A 23,458-nucleotide genomic window follows, 5' to 3' on the forward strand; every position below is an offset into this window, starting at 1 on the left:
TGATAGATGCACCGATATGAAAATTCTGGATGCACTTGTCTGTGCATTTGAGTCCCAACTCAAATGGCCTCCATAGTCACGAGATCTCAATCCAATAGAAGTGTCTGAATGGCAGGCAGAGATACGAACTGAGACAGTGGGGCCATTGGGTTGGAACGACTATTAAAGTTGTGTGTCATCTGCTTATCAGTGATTAGAGACGCATGTGCCTTTGTGACTATGCCTACTGAGGTTGTGTATGGTTAAAATTAAAGGAGCAGAATAGTAGTTTCCTGATGATTCCTGATTCTTGTCTTCATATCAGATGTTTGAACTCTTTTTTGTAGGACACAACTTCTTTGTCATCATCTAAAGGAGGAGGAGGTGGTGCAAGTAGTGGAGGTGTAGGAGGGATCGGCGTTTTTAAGTCTGGCTGGCTCTATAAAGGGAACTTTAACAGCACTGTCAACAACAGTATCACTGTTCGGGTAAGAGTGTTTTTTCATTACAAATTCTGTATTATCAATAAAACTATTTGTGTGTAAAACATTGCTGATTGCTTGTTGTTTGTGCTTTTACAGTCCTTCAAGCGAAGATATTTCCAGTTGACTCAGCTAACTGACAACTCTTATATCATGAACTTCTATAAAGATGAGAAAATATCAAAGGAACCTAAAGGCTGTATTTTTCTGGACTCGTGCACCGGGGTGGTTCAGGTTGGTACCAATAGAGTTTAGAAAAGCAGTTTAGTGAACAATGAGGTGACTAATGACTAATATTTATTATGATTTCTGGGTCCATTTGGGGTTCATACAGAATAACCGCCTAAGGAAACACGCCTTTGAGTTGAAAATGAATGAAGTGACATATTTTGTCCTGGCTGCCGAGAACGAGCAGGACATGGATGACTGGATCAACACTTTAACACGCATCCTGCAGATCAGTCCTGCAGAGGGCCCGGTTCTGGACCGCAAGAGTATGGACCTGAGCGACAGTAGGCACGGTGGGTACTTAGAAAGCATCAAATACTAGAAAGACTCAATCAGATCGCTCTATTGTCCTCTTATACACAAGTGCAACAGTTAGTGAAGGAGCTTTGGCGCTGTTACAATCAGGACAGTGACAGGGCAATGTACAGATGTTAGATCAAAACAATTGTACTGTACATACAGTACCCTGCAAAAGTTTGAAAACATCCCAAGGGAAGATTTAGGAATAATTTAAAAAATATATATTTTGTGATGGTCGTGCATTGATATGATACAGCACAATCTCTTAAACTTTTTTTATTAAATAAAAAATAATCAATTAAGAACATAAAAACCTTGATGAAAATTAATTAATTCATTAATTCATTCATAACCAAATGAACAAGACCCAGCACTCACAACACTTAAAAAATGACATGGAGCAAAGCATCAAGTGGTCATTTGAAACTCCCTTTCTCATATCCTTCTGAGGTCCTGCATATCTCATACTTCATGGAAACTAAGGAAAACACCTTTTAGTATAATTTTAAAAACGTTCTCCTTCAGGTTGTTGTTTACTCCTCTTTTTGTTGCGAAATCTTTCTTGATTTTTTCTTGATTTCTTGAAGTAAACATAAGAACTTTTATATGGTTAGTGATATTTCAAGATGAATACTTACTGGACTAAAGTTATTTAGATTTACTTGATGATTCATACATCATTTATAAAAAAACAAAAAAAATCTGGTTAAAATGTGAGTAACAAACATTAGGCTTTTGAGGATCGTTTATTTGCACATCTTTCTGACATTGAATTATTGAATTGCATTGCATTATATGTTTTGCCCCCCACAATAAAAACTACAGAACTTTGATCATAAAACTAAGCTTTTAAATATCATCTGAGATATAGAGTGACAACTGATATTTAAATGCATTTTATGTAAGTAATTTGATTTACATTACAAGATATCAGATTTTCACCTTAATTTTAGGCCATATAAATACCAACAACATCACCAAATGTCATACTTTTCTTCCTCAAGTATGAGCTAGTTAATAGTGATGATTGGACCCTAAATGTATGTAAATATAAATAAGTGATCTGATACCTCACAAATCCTTCAGATTCAGGTGACATACTCCCTCAAATTTACATCATTCAAATTTGGATATTTATCATACTGTTATAGTTAAATTCTTTAGCTGGTACCCTGAGGTAAAAGGACGGAGGGAACGTCTGACACACACCTCGAGTTAAAAATGACCAGAATCCATCGCTGTTCTCGTTTTCAACTCAAATGTTTCTTGTTTTTGTTTTAGAGATCACTGATATGCCGTTGAATCATGTTCCTGTCCATGAAAATGAGGAAACAACTGAAAATGAAATCCACCCTGAACTGGCTAAGGTAATTCTTTGTAATTCTGTCATGTTACTTCCTAGGCGCATGACATCAGTGCACCCTCTTTCTGAAAAAAGGAAATGGGCCTTAATTTATGCAATGAGATCATTGTACCATTAAAACATGTTGCAAAACTCCAAACTTCCTTGCTAGTACAAAAATAGCTTTTATTGAAACCAACAACTTTTTTTCTACTTCCTGGTTTTTATTACATATGAGATGAATACATCAGAATAAGACAATGCGTGCACAGACACAGATCAACACCTACATCATCATCATCATCTTTTATTGATGTTTATGCAATAAGCTAATCATGCCAGTAACTAAACTGTTCAAATTGACACTCTTCCTCTTGGTAGCTTAATCATCTCTTATTTAAATTGTGATTAAATTAAATACAGAAAGCGAGCAAAGAGTGTTCTCTATATAATTGCTGGAGCTGTCAGTCACTTCAGTTCAGCACGAGCTCAGTGACTGTGTTGTTAAAACTCCCGTTGTAATCAGCTATGCACTACGCAATCAATCTTTTATTTACATTTTGTTAGCATGTTGCTACGGTGAAAGCATGACAATGCAGAATTCAAGTTGCAGTAGTGAGGTCATTGCATTTGTGCGCTCAACAGACATGACTGTGATCGGCTATAATCCTCTGCACTCCAAACTTAATGCAAATATAAACATATAATACTATAATCAATACTTTTCATGAATACTTTATCTTGGCTGCTGTAATAGTAAAGCCATCATAAAAGTTTGTAACTCTTTCCTGTCTGCATTATTATTATTATTTTCAGCATGCACCAGCATTTTTGATCATTTTCACAAAACTTTCATGGCCCCCAGAATATTTTTTTTTTATGAATATCTGAACATGCAATATATCAAAAGAAAGAACAGAGTCCCATTGTATTCTAGCTTTCATGCATTCTTTAGATATCAACACTTGATTTTGGGTAAGTTTCATTAAAAAAAGCAACATTTTGAACACATGCTGAGAAAATCACGTTTTTGTCAAAGACTACATCCAGATCAGATTCAGAACGACGATCAAAACACAGATGGAGTAGATCGAGTCCATCAACACACCCAAAGGGTCACAGTCCTGTAGCTCGTCCAGGGTCGATATTTCATTCGGTAACATGAGGCAGTTTTGATTTATATGCTGTTTAATGGAAACATAGATTGCCGGAAAATTCCGTCAATGGCGGGGAAAGATTACATAGAGTTTCACGTTCTTCTTATTATAAAATTGTCTTTAAAAATCCTACTAACTTCATAAATGCACTTCAGGAAACAAAACATTTTAAAAATGCAGATCATGGTCCCTTTAACGAGCGAGTCTCTCTTTCACTGTTTAGAACCTTAAAAGACTTAAAACACATTTAAAGACATAAACAATAAATTAATGAATGGTGAAAGCGCATTAAACATAATTAACACTAATGCTGTATTTTTTCAGTATATTTCTGAGACCGAGGAGGGCTCGAGAGCAGCCAGAGGAGAGGAAAGACTAAACCTGTTCTCCCTGGACCCTGATATCCCTGTATGTCATAATTCATATATTTATGCAGTTTGTCTTAGCACTACAGTTTATTGTTGTTCAATGAATATTTACATTGTTTTGGGGGTTGTGCAAAGGGAATGTCATTATATGTGTAGTTTTGGGACGTGAGGAAAGAATGCTTTGTGTTAAAGGTTTTGCGGAGTCTCAGGATGGAGAATGGGGATTCTGCTTCTGTCCAGCCATTTGATGAGAAGCTTGGGAGGAGACTGATGATCTCCTGTGGCTCACTCAACCTCACGCTGCAGGGCTGCGTGAACGAGGCCGACATTGAGCCAGTTACTAATGTACGATGTCACATCCTTCTGACACACACACCCACCATAAGTTGTGCTAAAAACATACTGCAAGCCCTTTTCACAACTATATAGCTGAATGCATTTGTTGGCAAACCCTTTGCAACATATTTATCATTCAAAAAACATAATTTAGTACACTGCAAACTTGTTAAATCTCAAAATGTTTAGACATTGTTGAGTGATCTCTTTATTGAAACCAAAGGAATGTCGACTTGAAATGAACAGAATGGTGTAAATTGTTATTGGGAAATTCGTAAATATCTTATGTCATTTCTGCAGGGCTGTACTAAATACAAAAAATAAGATATTTTATGTCTTATATTTATATAAATTCTGCAACGAGGTTTATAAACGTAGGAAATAAAAAGAGTATGCAGTCAGCTAGTGCATGTATCGTTTATGAATCTGCTTATATAAGTGAGAACTGCTGTCTCTCCTCAGATCGAGCCTTTCTTTGTGTCGGTTTCTCTTCTGGACATACGTGAGGGCAGGAAGGTTTCCGCTGACTTCCATGTGGACTTAAACCACGAGGTTGTGCGGCAAATGCTCAGTAGTTCTGGTAATCCAGGAGATCAAGGGTTGGATGGCGGGAACGGTTCTCCACAGGAAAATGGACTCGCCTCGTCTGTAGAGAAGAAAATAGAGGACTGCCAACTGAGCCCAGACTTGGAGAACTGGCTGCGCTTCCCCAAACAGGTATCAATGCAAGTGCCCTGTGGATAAAGGAATATATGGCCTGGTTTCACAGTCAGGGCTTAGATTAAGCCTGGATTAAACCTTAGTTCAGTTAGGGTATTTAAGTAGCTTTTTATTAACTGCTTTAGAAAAAATTATTACAATCTTGAGACAAAACAAATTTTAGTCAAGTCTCATTTATTTATATAGCGCTTTTTACGATACAGATTGTTTCAAAGCAGCTTTAAAGAGATAACAGGAAAATAATGCAAAAAAGTCTGTTTCCAGAAGAAAATAGCGTCACAGTCCAGCTTAAGTAAATTCAGTGATGTTTCATTTTTGTTTTAAAAAAAAGTTATTAATTTAGTTCATATATATATATAGCCACTCTGGAGTAAACCGTGATGTCATCGTCTAGCTCAGTTCAGTTCTTGTATAATAGTGTAAAAGCAGGCAGATCAATATTATTGTTGAATATTAAATTAAATGTTAAATTTAATGTCCCTAACTAAGCGAATCAAGCCAATGGCAACAAAGGCGACAGTGGCAGGAACCGAAACTCTATCAGTGACAGAATGGAGAAATAAACATTGTGAGAAACCAAACTAAGTCGCTCAGTTCTCCTCTGGCCAATGAATGAACAGTGTATGATTATGATTCAGGCAGCATTACAGGTCAGAAGTCAGATTGGATCAGAACAATCAGAATATTATGCAGTTCATCTGGTTGAAGATCGGAGTCAAACGCGTATTGAGACGAGTTTGTTGAGGATCAATGCCGATGGCTGTCGTGTCGATGAGGCCTTCACAGGGGAGAGTCTAGTGGACACAATCTCTGCTGACACTTCAGGGTTGCGTTGTGGTCGTGTCTAGGCGCAGGTCCACCATCTGATCTGGACCCGGATCTGGCTGACTACATCATGCGTTATGTCATAAGATATGTGCAAGTTGCTTTCGGTTAAAACAGCTCAAACATTTGAGCACTTTTTTTTTTGCTGACATATTTTTATTGAATTTTACAACACATTTAACATAAGAACATAACATACACTTAATACAAACATAACTTACTCAAATCCCTCCCCCTCCACAATAACCCTGGCAGTCATAAAAAGTAAAAATAAATAAATAAATAAAAGAAAATAATAATAATAAAATTCCTTAAACATACAGTGCTATATATCACACACACTCCCATTCAGCATTATATACTACAACTTCACACATCTATAGCATTTTCAATATCTCCTTCTTTAACAAATCTCAAGAACATCTCCCAAATTTCATAAAATTCAGAAGACTTCCCCTTGATCACATATGTAAGCTTCTCAAGGGCCAAACTGAATATCAAGTTTTTCAGCCAAAGTCCAAGGGAAGGACAACTTGTATTCTTCCAGCAAAGGGCAATTGAACGCCTGGCTTGTAGTAGGCACAAATCCACCAGTTTTTTCTCTTTGACTGGCAGAGAGCAATTGTCCCCATAGACACCCAATACACATATTACCGGACTCCATTTGAGCACTTTAATCTAGGACTAGCCTTAAGCCTTGTCTATGAAACCGGGGTCATATGGTTTAGATCTATGTTCATGTGTTTATGTGGTTTACATGTTTGATCATTCCCGCAGGCAATTTTTTCTGTTACGAACTCACACACAGATATTGTGATGGTGGCACGGGTGGAAAAAGTTTTGATGGGAAATATTTCCAGTGGTACAGAACCCTACATTAAAAACACAGATTCCAGCAAGGTACTTCATTTAGATATTTTTCTATTGTAAGGTGCTTTGAATAAAAGCGTCTGATAAATGCATATTTGTTGTCACGAATGTTATGACATTTAGACATTTTTATATGTGTCGTCTAAATAAACAGAATATTGATTTAAGCAATAATATATTATCTAAGTTGTAGTTAGTTAGTGGAGTTTTGGCTTGGTAGTTAATGGAAAAATACATTGAAATCCAATTTCTCTTCTTGTTCTAGACTGTCCAAAAGATGTTGAAATCCAATAAGCAATTCTGTAGCAAACTTGGAAAGTACCGAATGCCTTTTGCCTGGTCTGTAAGGTAAGTGAATCCCAATGGGGGCTTATTTTCCATGCCCTGGTGCTTCAGCATTGGCTGAACAAATACAAACTGGTGAAACTCTTCATATGTGACACAGCTCTCGCACTATTAATAGTTTATTTCGTTTAAAATCATTTCAGTCATTACATTTCTTCCTTCTGTATATTCCAGGTCAGTGTTTAAGGACAACCAGGGCACAGTGGACAGGGAATGTCGCTTCTCTCCTCTCTTCAAACAGGAAAGCAACAAGATTTCCACAGAAGATCTCATCAAACTCATCACAGAGTACAGGAGGTACAGGCTCTTTAGTCACACGCACGAATAACATGTGATAATACATAACCTCACTAAAATAAAGCATTGTTTACAGGGCAGAGAAGGCCAGTAAACTCCAGACCATCCCTGGAAACCTTGAAATAAATGTGGACTGCGTTCCCATGGAATGCCCCAGTACGTTCTACTAAAACTGCAAACATCCTCACATCTGGAGCTGAGATTTAAGCAAAAATACAATTTAACTTATAAATGTTATTCAGTTTCATGTACTTAACACTTAAACAGCTTATTGTATACTTGTCTGCTGTTGTGTGTCCACACACTCACCTACACACGTTTCTCAGATTGCGTGACATCCTCATATGTTGCTCTGAGGCCGTTTGAGGACTGTGGCCTTCATGCTCCTACAGTGGAGGTAGACGAGTTCCTGCAGGACTCATCCAAGTTTGCCCAACCCTACAGAGTCTACAAGAATCACATCTATATCTACCCCAAACACCTCAAGTATGACAGCCAAAAGAGTTTTGCAAAGGTGAGAAAACAGTGGACACAAAACACTTTACCATAGTGCATAGTTGGTAAACTAATACATTTTGACTTTTGCATGACATCATTAGCACCATGTGTTTTGTTTGAGCTAGTAAACTTGCTTGGCAGCTCACCTGGTACAGCATTGCACTTGTGATACAGAGCTCTTGGGTTTGAGTCCCTGAAAACATGAGTCACGATAAAAGAGCTGAAAGACTTGTAGAAGCAAGCTAAAATGGCATGGTTGCTTCAGTAAATGTTTTTATCTCAAATTTGCTTTTTTTAACACTATCGTAGTGTAGGGTTTAGTGTAGGTGCTACATTATATTCAAAAACGATTAACCTTTTAGCACCACTCGTCAGAAATTTCGATACGCACAAAAACCAACGCATTAAACGTTGCCAGATTCACGTTCATTTATTTCGGATAAAACTCACTTTAATAAAATTTGACTTTAAAAGTGTTGCAAAACTTGCAAGAAGCAACATATCATTTTACAGAATTGTTTCCAATGATCCTGGGTTGTGAATGTGTGTAATATTAATGAAATCTGGATATACAATATCCGCCATGTTGTCATTGTCATGTGACTTACGGCGTCAGTTTACTGCCATTCACAACTCTCCCGTGGCCTTATTGGATAGTAAAGTGTCCAATCGAATAAGTCCATTCGTATAATTTCAAATTAGAAAATGAAGTTTAAAATTTATTAGAAAGTAAACTGGATAGTTTTCACAGACTGTTTTATGAATACTGTGAATTTGGACATATTCCACATACTGTTTTTTCCCTACTATATAGTAGGGAAGTACACTGAATTTTTTTGAATTTTTAAGTACTATCAACTTGGAAGTAATTTCAATTTAAATTATATTAAACTGACTTTTAAAAAAAATAAGTTGAATCCTGTATAACTTATAAAAAAAACGTATTTTAATGACTTAAAGGAATGTAAAAACGTATGTCATAACATTGATCATATAATTTTTTACAGTGTAGGCATATTCGGAGGAAAAGTGCTGTGTTTAGATTGGTAAGATCGCTAAGCTATTCCTCTCTAAATAAAAAAGTTAATGAGTGTAAATGTCAGCAACATCATAACTGACTAGTGGACGAAGTCTGTCTCTGGAAAACATGAGGTCATTGATCTAATCTGTCTGCTATTTCATTGTAAACGACACTACTGATTGGAGGCTTCTGTAAATATTTAGTTTATACATAATTACGATGAAACTCATTTTTACTGGTGCAATACTGGCTCAAATATTTGACTCCACAATTAAGTTTTAACTTCTGAATGGGTGATGAACCTGAGGAGCAACTGAAAATGCTGGAATTGCTCACGGTGTAATCAAGGATTCAGTTGTGTTCTTCACAGTCTACTCTTTGTTCGTTCGACATGCAATGTGTAGTCAGGCTATGCTCCTTTTTTATTCCATAGGCTCGGAATATCGCAGTTTACGTGGAGTTCAGAAGCTCTGATGAAGAACATGCCAAGCCACTTAAGGTTACATAACACAATATTTCCATCACTTTCCATCAACATCTGCTTTAGAATTTGACTTGTGATTATAAAATGTTCTACATCAATTTCCACAGTGCATCTACGGAAAGCCAGGAGGTCCAGTTTTCACCACGGCTGCCTGTTCCACAGTTCTGCACCATTCACAGAACCCAGATTTTTATGATGAGGTTGTTTGCAGAATCTTCAAAATGTGCTTCAGAAGCTTTGTAGGTTAGCACTGTTACGTTTAGATGGTACTTTAACATGTGTTGTGATACGTTTGATCAGGTCAAGATTGAGCTGCCCACACATCTTCACGAGAAACACCATTTACTCTTCTCCTTCTATCATGTGACTTGTGACATCAATGCCAAGACCAGCTCTAAGAAGAAAGAGGCTCTTGAAACTCCAGGTCAAAAATGCAAGCCCAATTATCCTATGCTGTGCATGTTGAAATGCTGTAGTGCTCTGACAGTGTGTTTGTTTGTACTGTATGTTGGTTTATGTTACAGTGGGTTATGCGTGGTTGCCTCTCCTGAAGGACGGCCGTATTACCTCTCAGGATTTCAGCATTCCAGTCTCCTGCACTTTGCCTGGTGGATATCTACTCATTAAAGATACTTCATCCACCAAAGTGAGCACAAGAATCCAGAAACGCAAATAAACAATCAGTTAAGAAAAAGAAAATAGAGAAATAGAGATCTAAGTGTGGTTATGATTATGGTGAATGTAGAGGACAGATAAGTCTATGGTTTTGCTAAGATAAATAGTTTTATATGTCACATAAACCAGAACCCAGAATATACCCAAATCCGTGAAGACAAAAAAGAACTAAACAAAGATCTTTATGCTAACTAACATGTACAAAGTACATCCAACTCATGAACATTCTTAACATAGCACTTGGCATTGAACAAAGAAACAAAATGCACAGAGATAATGAAGGTTAAGTAGAAACAAATGATGACAATCAGTAACTGTGTGAACCAGGAAACAAAAGAATCTTGCAATATTTCAAAACATGAGACCCAAAGACAAATAATGACGATTCGCACATGATATTGTGAGGAATTTTCACAGACAAATATATATGATATATAATATTTCTCCATGTTTCTGTGCAGAATGGCTCCGATGTGAAGTTGGTCGATGGGGGGAAGCAGATCTTCAAAGTGTCCACTGTGGTGCTTTCTACAGTTTATACTCAGGTTGGAAAGAGCCACAGTCTCAGATGAAAATGTACTGCTATCTTGTTGATTTGTTTCTGACCTAATATTTCCCTCTGACATTTTTCCAGGACCCCCATCTAAACCGCTTCTTCCAGCAGTGCCAGAAACGAGAGGCAGACCTCTCTCAACCTCCTACCTCAAACTTCCTCAACTGCCTTAAAGTAAGTGTATTCCAGGGCCTTAACCAGGGTTTGAACATTAGTCAAGAACTGTACCATGATTACACCTTTAAACGCAAGCTATTCTATAAATAAACTGATGATCCAGAGACTGACATGTAGCTGCAGGTTTGCAGGCTCTTTAGAAATACAGACATACACTGAACAAAATTATAAACGCAACATTTTTTTTTTGCTGAACTCAAAGATCTTAGACTTTCTGAGAATATTGAGAATATCTGAGAAATATTGTTCACAAATCTGTCTAAATCTGTGTTAGTGAGCACTTCTCCTTTGCCGAGATAATCCATCCACCTCACAGGTGTGGCATATCAAGATGCTGATTAGACAGCATGATTATTGCACAGGTGTGCCTCCCGACCTGACTACAGTCCGTCGTCATAACTGACTTTAGTGGGCAAATGCTCACATTCGATGGCGTCTGCCACTTTGGATAGGTGTTCTCTTCACAGATGAATCCCGGTTTTCAGATGTGTTGCACTGCGTGAGGCAAATGGTGGTCACACCAGATACTGACTGGTTTTCAGACACCCCCAATACAGTAAAACTGCACATTTTAGAGTGGCCTTTTATTTTGGCCAGCCTAAGGCACACCTGTGCAATAATCTTTGAGGTGTATGGATTATCTCGGCAAAGGAGAAGTGCTCACTAGCACAGATTTAGACAGATTTGTGAACAATATTTGAGAGAAATAGGCCTTTTGTGTACATAGAAAAAGCCTTAGATCTTTGAATTCAGCTCATGAAAAATGGGGGTAAAAACAAAAGTGTTGCATTTATAATTTTGTTCAGTGTATATTGTGTTTTGCCATTTCATACTGTTTGTTTTCTGTGGAGGATGGACATTGTTAAATTAGACCTTATTGATTGAGTTGTGTAGAATTTATGTATTTACATTGATGTTTTCATATTAAGCATTGCTGTATAAATGAGCATCAAAATACACAGTAGGAAACTGTATGCTGTATAACTGCATTACAGTATACTGTAGACTAGGGATGCAGCGATTACCGGATTTCACAATTAACCGCGCTTTAAAACGTCACGGTTAATTAATCGTAAAGACTATGCTACACCGAGTGTTCTGCACGGAATGGAACTTTTGCACCAAATGAAAACAAGGTTACACCAGCGGTGCACTAGCTTAATGCCGTGTTCAACCACTATGGCAGAGGGACTAGCAGCGATGCTCTATTTCCACCGAAAAAACGCCTTAAGGGCCTGTTCACAGATCGCGTCTTTTGCGCGCTCATGTTCGTTATTTCAAATGTAGGCGCGCGGCATGCGCGCTTAGGGCCCGTTCACATATCGCGCCTAAAAACGCGTAGAAAACGCTAGGCGCACGCGTTCTCTTTTTTCCAAAGAAGCGCTAGGGCGGTTGCGCTCCGGAGGCGTCTGTCGTTGCTAAGCAACCATCAGCTGCTCTCTCCGTTACATGAAGGAAATTTCAGGAAGCTGATTGGTTGGCTCGTGTCACGTGACCTACGGTGCGCTTGCGGCATTCTGAAAAGTTGAGATGTTTTTATCTCGATGCGGCGCGGACGCGCCTGGAAAAAACGAGCTTCCATTATGAGCGCGCAAACCGCGCGCCTCCATTTGAAATAATGAACTTGAGCGCGCAAAAGACGCGATATGTGAACGGGGCCTAAATATATGTACATTCACACAAATAAAAAAATCACATTAAGAAAAGGAAAGAGAAAAAGATACAAAATAAATAATATAAGGGAAGCGGCGCGCTCGTTTTTTTCCAAGCGCGTGCACGCCGCATCGAGATAAAAACATCTCTACTTTTCATAATGCCGCAAGCGCACCTTAGGTCAAGTGACAAAAACCAACACAGCAACAACAGAAGCCTCCGGACGGAGCGCAACCGCCCTAGCGCTTTGGAAAAAGGAGAACGTGGCGTGCAACTTTCAGCTTTCAGTGCAAAAAAACAACAACAAAAAAACAGCGGAATGTTTTGGTTACGCAAGTCTGTGGAAAACAGAAGTGACGTGCTCTCAAGATTTTCAGTCAGTGAACATTTAACTTAATATCCTATTGCTTTCTCCTGTAAATGTTAGGCTTTGTAGTTTTAATATGCCCGGTGTAAAACACTAACATAAGATCAGGGCCGTGTAGACTTCTAGGACTACCAATTAACTGCATTTCAGTTATTAATAACAAAGCATGAGAGATGTTCTCAGTTTCTTTCTATAATTTTTACTTAAACTTCAAACAAACAAACCAAAATAATGAGATTATAATAGATGATTTTCTAAAGGCGCATGTAAAATTTGGATTAATAATTAAAAAAAGAGTATTAAAATAAGTACAATAATATTGGAGTGGATAACATTTGGACTATATTTGTTTTCTTTTTAAAAGAAATACATAGTTAATATTTAGCTTACATTTAATTCAATAGAGCCAAATACTTTGTTTATTCTTATTTTCATTGGGATTTATTATCCCTTTATTTGTTTTTAAGTCAAATACCAACAAGATATTGTTTTCATGTTATCAAGTTTTCTACCTCAGGTTGAAAATAAATTTAGAACAAACTAAACACTTAATCATCTTGTGATCTTTTTCAATCAAATAGCCCTGCAGCCATTGACTTAATTTGTTATTTTTAAAAGAAAAATGCTGGATGTTTACAAAGCACTTCTCTTTAATTCCAAAGGAAGAGATTGATTATCGTTTGTCATTTTATAATTTTGTACTGTGTTGTGGCAAATAACACATTAAAATCTAGTGTTGAGTGTTCATGTGATATTATACATATAGTTTTGTGAAATTAATTGATGCATAATAATCGTGATAATCGTTAAATCGTGATTATTTCTCAGACAATAATCGTACTTACAAAATCTGTAATCGTTGCATCCCTACTGTAGACTATAATAATGCAACAAGCTAAACATGATGATCATGTGCACCAGAGCCATTCACTTCAACCTTTAATGAGCAGATATCTTGGTTTCTTCTGATATTGAAATTTTAACTTGCAATTGATGAATGAACATCAAATGGCTTCATAATGCATGCGTATAATACGCATATGCATTATGAAGCCATTTGATGTTCATTCATCAAGCAAACTGTAAACTGTTGTCATCCAGACTTTCAATTTTTGGATTTTCTGAAGTGAAATCAAAATACACATTTCCAATGTTTCAAATTATATGTAACTATTGTTAAAATAATACTCATCCTGTAAGTTTGAGTAATGTCAGTAAAATAACCCTTGCTATTATAACACTTCTTTTTTTGTCTTCTCAGGGCCTCCTGAGTATGGAGAAGATTCATGTGATTATTCGATTCCTTCCTATTCTCTTCAACCAGTTGTTCAAAGTGCTTACCCAAAACGACAGTGATGAAGTGACCACCAGCACCACCAGGTACAGAAACCCATCACTGACTCTTCTGAACACAATATATCGACACAGCTTTCAGATTTGATTCTCACTTTAACCTTACATCGTACTCATCAGGGTCCTGGTCCACATCGTAGCTAAGTGTCATGAGGAGAACATGGACCACTATTTGCACTCTTACATAAAGGTACGTATGTCACAAACATATTGCGCAATATCATTTAACCCATTCAAAAATACTGACTTTTTTCCTTGGAATTGCGAGTTTATATCTCACAATTCTGACTTTATTTTATGCAATTGCGACTTTATTTTATGCAATTCTTAATATCTCCCAGTTGCGTGTTAAAAAGTCAGAAATGCGAGATATAAACATGTAATTCTGAGAAAAAAAGGCAGAATTGCAAGTTTATTTCTCGCTTTTCCACCGATGGGCCAAACCATTCTCTTTGCTTAACCGTTCCATTCCATGCCAATACGGGCCAGCCAATCCGTTTGCCCCGCTAACAGATTTTTGTTATGAGAACGTTCTCCAAATATTTAGTGTTGGTTATGGGAACTTAAAAATTTGCTTTATTTGGGCTCTTGACCCTTGACTTTTTTTTAAGTTACTTTTTTTCAGCCATTGCGGGTGTTTTCAGAAAACATTTCTGCATTGATGAAGCAATCAACATGGCTGCTTTAATGGTCAAGTGGCTGCATTAAAGTGGTTTAAGCAACTGCTTTTTGTGTATATTTGCTTATTAGAGTTGAAACTTATTTTGGAGAATTAAGTAATAAAGTCAGCTAATTTGATGAACATCATTTATAACACCCAAATAATTTGTGTAAGATTGTCCAAAACTATGAATAAGTTACAATGTTGAGACACACTTAGAGATCAACACTCCTCATACAAACCTCAACAATGGTGAGAATTATAAATAATTCAGCTGCATAATTTATTCATGCCACAATGCATGCTGGGAGCCATAAATGAGTTTTGTATACTGTACTGGCATAAAGCATTTCACCATTGTTGTGTTTCAGATGCTGAATGTTGATGTCTGTGAGTGTATAAATGACACAAAACAAGTTTTAAACAAAGTTAATAATGACAGTGTTATTTACACACTCACAGACATTAACATTCAGCATCTGAAATCCAACAATGGTGTTACAAACGATCTTTATCACATGCTGTGTTTAATAATTTTCAATAATGCTTCAATTCCATAAGTCAACAATTACAGAAAAAGCAGTTGTTTGACCATTAAACATCACGGGAACATCATCCCTTTTAAAACACGTTCCTCTAAAGTCTAGAAAACTGGACATTTTTTACGTTCCCAGAACCAACACTGAATATTTGCAGAATGATCTTGTAACAAAACTCTGTTAGCTGGGAGGCTCAAGTGAAAAAACAACTGGAACCGTTCCTTACCATTAGAACCATTTGGCCCAACGGTGAAAAAGCCGCTTATTACTTTTGATCAGCTGTTCAAAATGATGATTGACTGATTAGACTGATGATGCCACGTCCTCACAATGTCTTGTGTCAAATGTATTTCTCTTTTCTTTACGCAGTTTGTCTTTAAGACTGAAGCATGTGGCTTCAGAACTGTTCATGAAGAGCTGGCCAAGGGAATGACCTCTGACCTGAAGAGCAACGAACAGTCGGTCATTAGAAATGTCCTCAAGGTGAGCTAACATGACCATTTCTCTTTTAAAGAAGTGATGGACCTTTTCTAATCTTGTCCTTTGATATCTGTTTGGTTCTCTGCAGTTCTCGTGGTTCTTTCTAGAGATCATAGTGAAGTCGATGGCTCAGCATCTGCTGGACTCAGCTAAGCTGAAGGTAAATATTGAGTCAGCAGAACTCACACTTAAAGCATCTACTCTTTTTCTTTCATCTACTAATTTTGATGGTAGTCTACGGTAAGCCTAAAATAATGATTTATATTCAACACTCTTGGTATGATTTGACAGGAAATTTTAGGCTTTCTTCTCACCATAAGTAACTCTTTGTGTGGCTAGTAAGATCCGCTCTGATATAGTGATCACAGGTAAACGTGTGTATGCATTAAATCATCATATTCATCTGTGCAGAAGAGCAGTACTGAAGTGTAACTGATTTGAAAACAATATATCTTAACAATAACATCTTTAAAATTAACATATACTTCCTCAAACTTTTATACTATGGTAAGATTCTGTGGATGTTACAGGTTCTTCATGAAATCATAGTCATTGTTTTTTATTTGACCTTGTGGTGTTCAGTTATAGAAAGGAAATGGGATTTAGGAAACATAAGAGATAATAAAGAAACAAAACTTAATTAATGAAAAATTAATTAATTCTCCATAACATATTGGCTCACACACACATTATAATTTTTTTTTTACATGTTTACGTTGTTGTGCCCATGTCATTATACACATTTGTGTCCTCATAAACCATACAAGAACACACACACACATATATCCACAATATCTCTGTATATCACAAGCAACACATATCACCTCCTGCTTTCTTAATATTACAGTAAATGCTATTGTGTCACATTTCAGTAGTTTTAATTCTACTATTCTACTATATACACATTTAATTCTACTACACTTTTGAAAGGCACTTATCTTGAAGCATCAAGAAAAACTAAAGTTAAACGCAAGTACACAAATAGTAGTATTGTCTTGCCTTCCAGTGGTTTAGATAAGCATTTACAAATAAAACAATATTTACTATAAATGTTTTGTAAGCCAAGTACAGTACTAAACTTAGGAATAGCTATATTGCTGTAAATGATCAGACTTTACTTTCCAAAGTACGTATTTCTGGTGTAAAGCAGGCAGACCAGCTCTGCCTTAGTATTTGACCGAAGTTTATAATTGTATGCAGCTGTGATCTACCTTTAACATTTACTCCATAAAACCAGCAAATCATACTAAATGCAAAAAATGAATAAATAAAAGATTGGATTTTTATTACTGAAAATTATGCCTATCGACTTATCAAAATCAAAAGACATACTGTACACTTCCTGAGTTCTCACAACAGCTTCTGTGTCTTTTACTCAGTCAAACTTGTGTTTTATAAGAAATGTGTAATAAAATGTGTTTTGCTCAGCTTCCTCGACCGCAACGATTTCCTGGAACTTTCCAAAGTCGATTGGAAACCCTGATCATGACGATGTCCGATCACATCTTCTGGAAGAATAAAGAGTTTGCAGAGGAGACACGCTGCGCTAATATGGCCATAGCGGCTTTTGTGAAGGTCAGGACAGCAAACATTCAAATGAAGTACATTATTTAGTTGGATGCAGAACTAATTTTGAACTAGATATTTATGTTCATTTATTCTGTGTGTGATGTGTACTGTTGATGCATTTGAAATTGGACAGCTTATTGGTCCGTGTAGAGAGCTTACCTTTTCATAACGGTTTGTTATAAACTTGTAATTAATTTGCTATTGTCGCTGCAATCAGTTTTAATTGAAATATGTGTGTTTCCCTTCCTCAGCGGTGCTTCACATTCATGGACAGAGGTTTCACCTTTAAACTGATCAGCAACTACATAAACATGATCACAGCCAGTGACAACAAGGTACCCAAACTTTTAAACACTCTCACCGCAGTGACAATAGACTTTGTGCTCCATTTACTTCCATTCAAATGCATGTAAACGCAAACGTGAAGTGAAGAAGTTTCGCATCTAGCTGCTAACAAAAGTTTGGTGAACAATGATCTGCGAATTTGTAATGCAAGAGGATGTGTGACCAATAGAGCTTCTGAACATGACAGACTGACCTCTTGGCTCAATGCAAAGTGTGAGCACAGCTTTAGCATTGACACAAGGACACTACATATTAAAAGAAAGAAAAAGAAAGAACGTTTCACAAAGAACGACTGACATTATGTATCATTTATGTGTGTGTTTATTCTGGCTGTTTAATTCATTGACTGTCTCTGTTCATGAAGCTCTCTGTTGCGAAGATTATCACTAAAGAACTGCTTTGTGTGTGAATGTTTTTGGGTGCGAATGTTGTTTTTCCAGGCGCTGTTTGAGCTGAAGTTTGAGTTCATAAGAGAAGTGTGTAACTATGAGCACTGTGTCCCTCTGAGTCTTCCCATCCCGTCTGCACGAATCACAGGTCAGAGAGCATGTCAGAAATCACATAACTTTAACTATACTTATCTTAGCTCTAATGAACATACTGTAGACCCCACCTTACATTCTCTCTGTCTCGTTTCTCACTCTGTCAGACAAGGAATCACTGGAAACCCAAAGTGCTCAGGGTAACTATTACATGTATTTTATTGAACTATATATAATCAAACATAAAATAAATTAAATAAATGCTAAAAATCTATGATAAAAAAGTTAAACCAGATTGATTGTTAAGAAAATCCCACCCATTGGCAAAGGCAAAAAAAACTGAAGCATTGGTCAAGCGCCTTGCGTGTCACTTTTAAGATGCTAAAGGTTCCTCTTGACATCATTATAGCGACTAACGAGGAATGCCATTGCTTTTAATGAGAAACCTTTTATCCTGATATATTGGCAAAATGAAAATTCTTTCATCATTTGCTCACTCTCATGTCGTTTCAAAGTCTTTCATTCATCTTCAGAACACAAAGATATTATTGATGAAAAATGAAAACTTTCTGTACCTCCATAGACGCAACTACCACTTTGACGATTAAAAAAGAGAACGTAAAACAAATCCATATGAATCTAGCGGTTTAGTCCAAATTTTCTGAACAGACACAATCGGTTTATATGATGAACAGATTTAATTTAGGCTTTTATTCACATAAAAACATTCATCAACTCACACATCAGTTATTGTAAATGGAAACTCAAGCACGTTCACTTGACGTACGAGAACCAATGAGGTTCATTCGTGTTACGCATCACGTTTGAGCTTCAGCAAGAACCAATGAGGTTCATTCTCGTGTTACGCATCACGTTTGAGCTTCAGCAAGAACCAATGAGGTTCATTCTCGTGTTACATATCCCGTTTGAGGTTCATTCTTATGTTACGCATCACATTTGAGGTTCATTCTTATGTTACGCATCACGTTTGAGCTTCAGCAAGAACCAATGAGGTTCATTCTCGTGTTACGCATCACGTTTGAGCTTCAGCAAGAACCAGTGAGGTTCATTCTCGTGTTACGCATCACGTTTGAGCTTCAGCAAGAACCAATGAGGTTCATTCTCGGGTTACGCAGCACTTTTGAGCTTCATCAAGAACCAATGAGGTTAATTCTCGTGTTACACATCACGTTTGAGGTTCATTCTTATGTTACGCAGCACGTTTGAGCTTCAGCAAGAACCAATGAGGTTCATTCTCGTGTTACGCATCACGTTTGAGCTTCAGCAAGAACCAGTGAGGTTCATTCTCGTGATATGCATCACGTTTGAGCTTCAGCAAGAACCAATGAGGTTCATTCTTGTGTTACGCATCACATTTGAGCTTCAGCAAGAACCAATGAGGTTCATTCTCGTGTTACGCATCACTTTTGAGCTTCTGAAGGAGGTTTGTTCTCGCAGGTTCGTGTCACGTAACACACACAGGAGAGAGAGATCCAATAGCAGGTAAGAATTGAATAGGGAAATCCATAATCGGACTCCGTAAGAAACACTAAACAGGCAGGGTATTTATACACATATCTAACAAGACTAACACAGAACAGCTGGGAACAATGATTACGGGGAACAGCTGAGTGCAATGAACTGATGAGTGACAATGACAGCCAGAATGCTGGGAATTGAAGTCAAATGTGAAGGACACCGTGAGAACGAGGACCTCTAGTGATAGACAAGGGAACACAACCAGACACTGTGACATAACCCCCCCTCTACGGAGCGGCTACCAGACGCTCCACGACAACACTAAAACACAAAACAAGAGTTCAGGAGGGAGGTGGAATGGTGGAGGATCAGGGGGAGGGCTGGTGGGCCAGGTCCGTGAAGGGAGATAGGAACAAGGGGTGAGGGCTTAACCGGGAACCAGGGCAAAACAGAAAGTCCATCGGGCGGCCAGGGCGAAGCAGACGACCCATCGGGCGGCCGGGGCGAAGCAGACGACCCATCGGGCGGCCGGGGCGAAGCAGACGACCCATCGTGTGGCCGGGGCGAAGCAGACGACCCATCGGGCGGCCGGGGCGAAGCAGACGACCCCTCGGGCGGCCGGGGCGAAGCAGACGACCCCTCGGGCGGCCAGGGCGGTGAAGACCCCACGGGCGGCCAGGGCGGTGAAGACCCCTCGGGCGGCCAGGGCGGTGAAGACCCCTCGGGCGGCCAGGGCAGTGAAGACCCCTCGGGCGGCCATGGCAGAGGCTCTGGAACAGACACTGGCACTGGCTCAGGAATAGCAGACACCGGCTCTGGAACAGCAGACACTGGCTCTGGAACAGACGGCACCGGCTCTGGCTCTAAAACAGCCACTGGCTCCAGCTCTGGAACAGACACTGGCACTGGCTCAGGAACAGGCATTAGCTCAGGAACAGACAACTGCTCAGGAACAGACACCAAAACTGTAACAGCCACAAGAACAGACACAAACACAGAAACAAACACTGGCTCTGGAACAGGCACTGGCTCTGGAACAGACTTTGGCTCCAGCTCTGGAACAGGCACTGGCTCTGCCTCCGGCTCTGGAACAGGCATTAGCTCTGCCTCCGGCTCTGGAACAGGCATTGGCTCTGCCTCCGGCTCTGGAACAGGCATTGGCACTGCTTCCGGCTCTGGAACAGGCATTGGCTCTGCCTCCGGCTCTGGAACAGGCATTGGCTCTGCCTCCGGCTCTGGAACAGGCATTGGCTCTGCCTCCGGCTCTGGGACAGGAGACACTGGCTCCGGCTCTGGGATAGTAGACACGGGCATGTACAGGATCCGAGCCAGACGCTCCAGATAGTCCAGGTCCATGAAGGCAGATGGCACTGGCTCTGCCTCCGGCTCTGGAACAGGCATTGGCTCTGCCTCCGGCTCTGGGACGGGCACTGGCTCTACCTCCGGCTCTGGAACGGGCACTGGCTCTGCCTCCGGCTCTGGAACGGGCACTGGCTCTGCCTACGGCTCTGGAACGGGCACTGGCTCTGCTCCGGCTCTGGAACGGGCACTGGCTCTTCCCCGGCTCTGGAACGGGCACTGGCTCTGTCTCCGGCTCTGGAACGGGCACTGGCTCTGCCTCCGGCTCTGGAACAGCAGACACTGGCTCCGGCTCTGGGACAGGAGACACGGGCATGTCCGGGATCCGAGCCAGACGCTCCAGATAGTCCATGTCCATGAAGGCAGATGGCACTGGCTCTGCCTCCGGCTCTGGAACGGGTACTGGCTCTGCCTCCGGCTCTGGAACAGGCATTGGCTCTGCCTCCGGCTCTGGAACGGGCACTGGCTCTGCATCCGGCTCTGGAACGGGCACTGGCTCTGCATCCGGCTCTGGAACGGGCACTGGCTCTGCCTCCGGCTCTGGAACGGGCACTGGCTCTGCCTCCGGCTCTGGAACAGCAGACACTGGCTCTGGCTCTGGGACAGGAGACACGGGCATGTCCAGGATCCGAGCCAGACGCTCCAGATAGTCCAGGTCCATGAAGGCAATCGGAACGTGAACAGTCTCTGACTGGGCAGATGGGACGTGAACAGTCTCTCGCTGGGCAGACATGACGTGAACAGTCTCTCGCTGGGCAGACGTAACGTGAACAGTCTCTCGCTGGGCAGACGTGACGTGAACAGTCTCTCGCTGGGCAGACGTGACTTGAACAGTCTCTCGCTGGGCAGACGTGACGTGAACAGTCTCTCGCTGGGCAGACGTGATGTGAACAGTCTCTCGCTGGGCAGACGTGACGTGAACAGTCTCTGACTGTGCAGACGGGACGTGATACATCTCTCTATCACCTCCTATACGGCGACCTCCACGGGTCCCACGGAACTTTACCAACCGGGTCCCCTTAAACAACTCCCTTCTCTCCCGCTCGGTAGCTGGGGAAGAGATGTTGCAAAACATACCGCTGGATCTCTATAGACGGAGTCCTCCTGTCACGTAACACACACAGGAGAGAGAGATCCAATAGCAGGTAAGAATTTAATAGGGAAATCCATAATCGTACATCCAGTCCAGGCAAGGGTCAAATCCAAAAGGCAATCCAAAAACAAGAAAACAAACACGAACAGGCAAACAGGCAACCAGAAGTGGTGTGACAATATAAAAGGACTCTGTAAGAAACACTAAACAGGCAGGGTATTTATACACATATCTAACAAGACTAACACAGAACAGCTGGGAACAATGATTACGGGGAACAGCTGAGTGCAATGAACTGATGAGTGACAGACAGAATGCTGGGAATTGAAGTCAAATGTGAAGGACACCGTGAGAACGAGGACCTCTAGTGATAGACAAGGGAACACAACCAGACACTCTGACAGTTCGGTTGAGCTTCGCTGTTTATGTTCTCTGATCAATGTTTATATGTGATTGAAAGCCTAAATTAAATCTGTTCATCATATAAAGTGATTGAATCTCTTCAAAACATTGGGTCTAAACCGCTCAATTCATATGGATTAGTTTTACGATCTCTTTATGAACTTTATGAAGCATCAAAGTGGTAGTTGCGTAGCTGTCGATAGAGGGACAGAAATCTCTCAGATTTAATTAAAAAGATCTTTTTTATCTTAAAACAACATGATGGTGAGTAAATGATGACAGAATTTTCATTTTTGGGTGCACTATCCCTTTAAGACGGGGACAAGGATTAACAATTTGTTTTTCTCTCTGTCTTACCTCTCAGTGGGCTTTCCAGAGTATAGTTTGACAGAAGAGTTCTGCAGGAAACATTTCCTCACAGGATTGTTGTTGCGAGAGCTGGGACTCGCTTTGCAAGATGAGCAAAACCTGAGACACCTCGCCCTGGCCTGCCTGAAGAACCTCATGGCTAAACATTCACTGGACTCTCGTTATGCCGTAAAGGTGAGTTTTGACAATGATAGCACTTAAAATATATAGTTTTTGTGCACCATTTCTGTGAATGGTTTTTAACTGTATTGTGTATGTGTGTGTATGTGTGTGTGTGTGTGTAGGAGAAACAGGCACGGATAGCCTCTCTGTACCTGCCTCTTTATGGTCTGATCCTTGACAACATGCCTCGCTTTTTCCTCAGAGATCTCTTTCCAATCTGCCTGACGGCTAGTGACCAGGTACACATGCTGAGGATATTCATCAATTGAAATATAATTGATATAAGTTTTTTTTAATCAATACCTGATATCAGTTGAACAAGATCTGAAGTTTAAACAGGGCTGTAAAGTGCTTCAGTAATTGTACTTCATGCCTATACTATACTTGAGTGTTATTTAATATTTATGATATTATTAACTTATTATTATATAACTTAAGAAATGCTCATGTAAGAAACAATATATCATATAACAGATATTATGGTATGT

The 23,458-nt window shown here is 39.6% G+C and overlaps 1 protein-coding gene across 4 annotated transcripts in view; it reads left to right on the forward strand.

The window, feature by feature from the left end:
• Positions 1-23,458, forward strand: part of dock10 (dedicator of cytokinesis 10) — a 165,164-nt gene that overhangs the window by 117,322 nt on the left and 24,384 nt on the right. For all 4 annotated transcript variants that reach the window (XM_077207559.1, XM_077207558.1, XM_077207561.1 and 1 more), the window contains exons 6-33: positions 327-467; positions 561-695; positions 796-982; positions 2,271-2,356; positions 3,813-3,896; positions 4,049-4,201; positions 4,655-4,909; positions 6,515-6,637; positions 6,873-6,955; positions 7,127-7,249; positions 7,326-7,405; positions 7,576-7,763; positions 9,202-9,267; positions 9,360-9,452; positions 9,553-9,676; positions 9,777-9,898; positions 10,389-10,472; positions 10,562-10,654; positions 13,939-14,057; positions 14,151-14,220; positions 15,600-15,713; positions 15,799-15,870; positions 17,139-17,285; positions 17,531-17,614; positions 18,065-18,161; positions 18,274-18,306; positions 22,804-22,982; positions 23,093-23,209. In XM_077207559.1, coding sequence (XP_077063674.1) covers positions 327-467; positions 561-695; positions 796-982; positions 2,271-2,356; positions 3,813-3,896; positions 4,049-4,201; positions 4,655-4,909; positions 6,515-6,637; positions 6,873-6,955; positions 7,127-7,249; positions 7,326-7,405; positions 7,576-7,763; positions 9,202-9,267; positions 9,360-9,452; positions 9,553-9,676; positions 9,777-9,898; positions 10,389-10,472; positions 10,562-10,654; positions 13,939-14,057; positions 14,151-14,220; positions 15,600-15,713; positions 15,799-15,870; positions 17,139-17,285; positions 17,531-17,614; positions 18,065-18,161; positions 18,274-18,306; positions 22,804-22,982; positions 23,093-23,209 — 3,252 coding nt within the window. The remainder of the gene's footprint in view (positions 1-326; positions 468-560; positions 696-795; positions 983-2,270; positions 2,357-3,812; positions 3,897-4,048; positions 4,202-4,654; positions 4,910-6,514; positions 6,638-6,872; positions 6,956-7,126; positions 7,250-7,325; positions 7,406-7,575; positions 7,764-9,201; positions 9,268-9,359; positions 9,453-9,552; positions 9,677-9,776; positions 9,899-10,388; positions 10,473-10,561; positions 10,655-13,938; positions 14,058-14,150; positions 14,221-15,599; positions 15,714-15,798; positions 15,871-17,138; positions 17,286-17,530; positions 17,615-18,064; positions 18,162-18,273; positions 18,307-22,803; positions 22,983-23,092; positions 23,210-23,458) is intronic.

This window comes from Siphateles boraxobius, unplaced genomic scaffold, assembly GCF_051911475.1.
Source record: "Siphateles boraxobius isolate OS27281-9 unplaced genomic scaffold, OSU_SipBor_1 6, whole genome shotgun sequence".
Taxonomy (NCBI): Eukaryota; Metazoa; Chordata; class Actinopteri; order Cypriniformes; family Leuciscidae; genus Siphateles; species Siphateles boraxobius.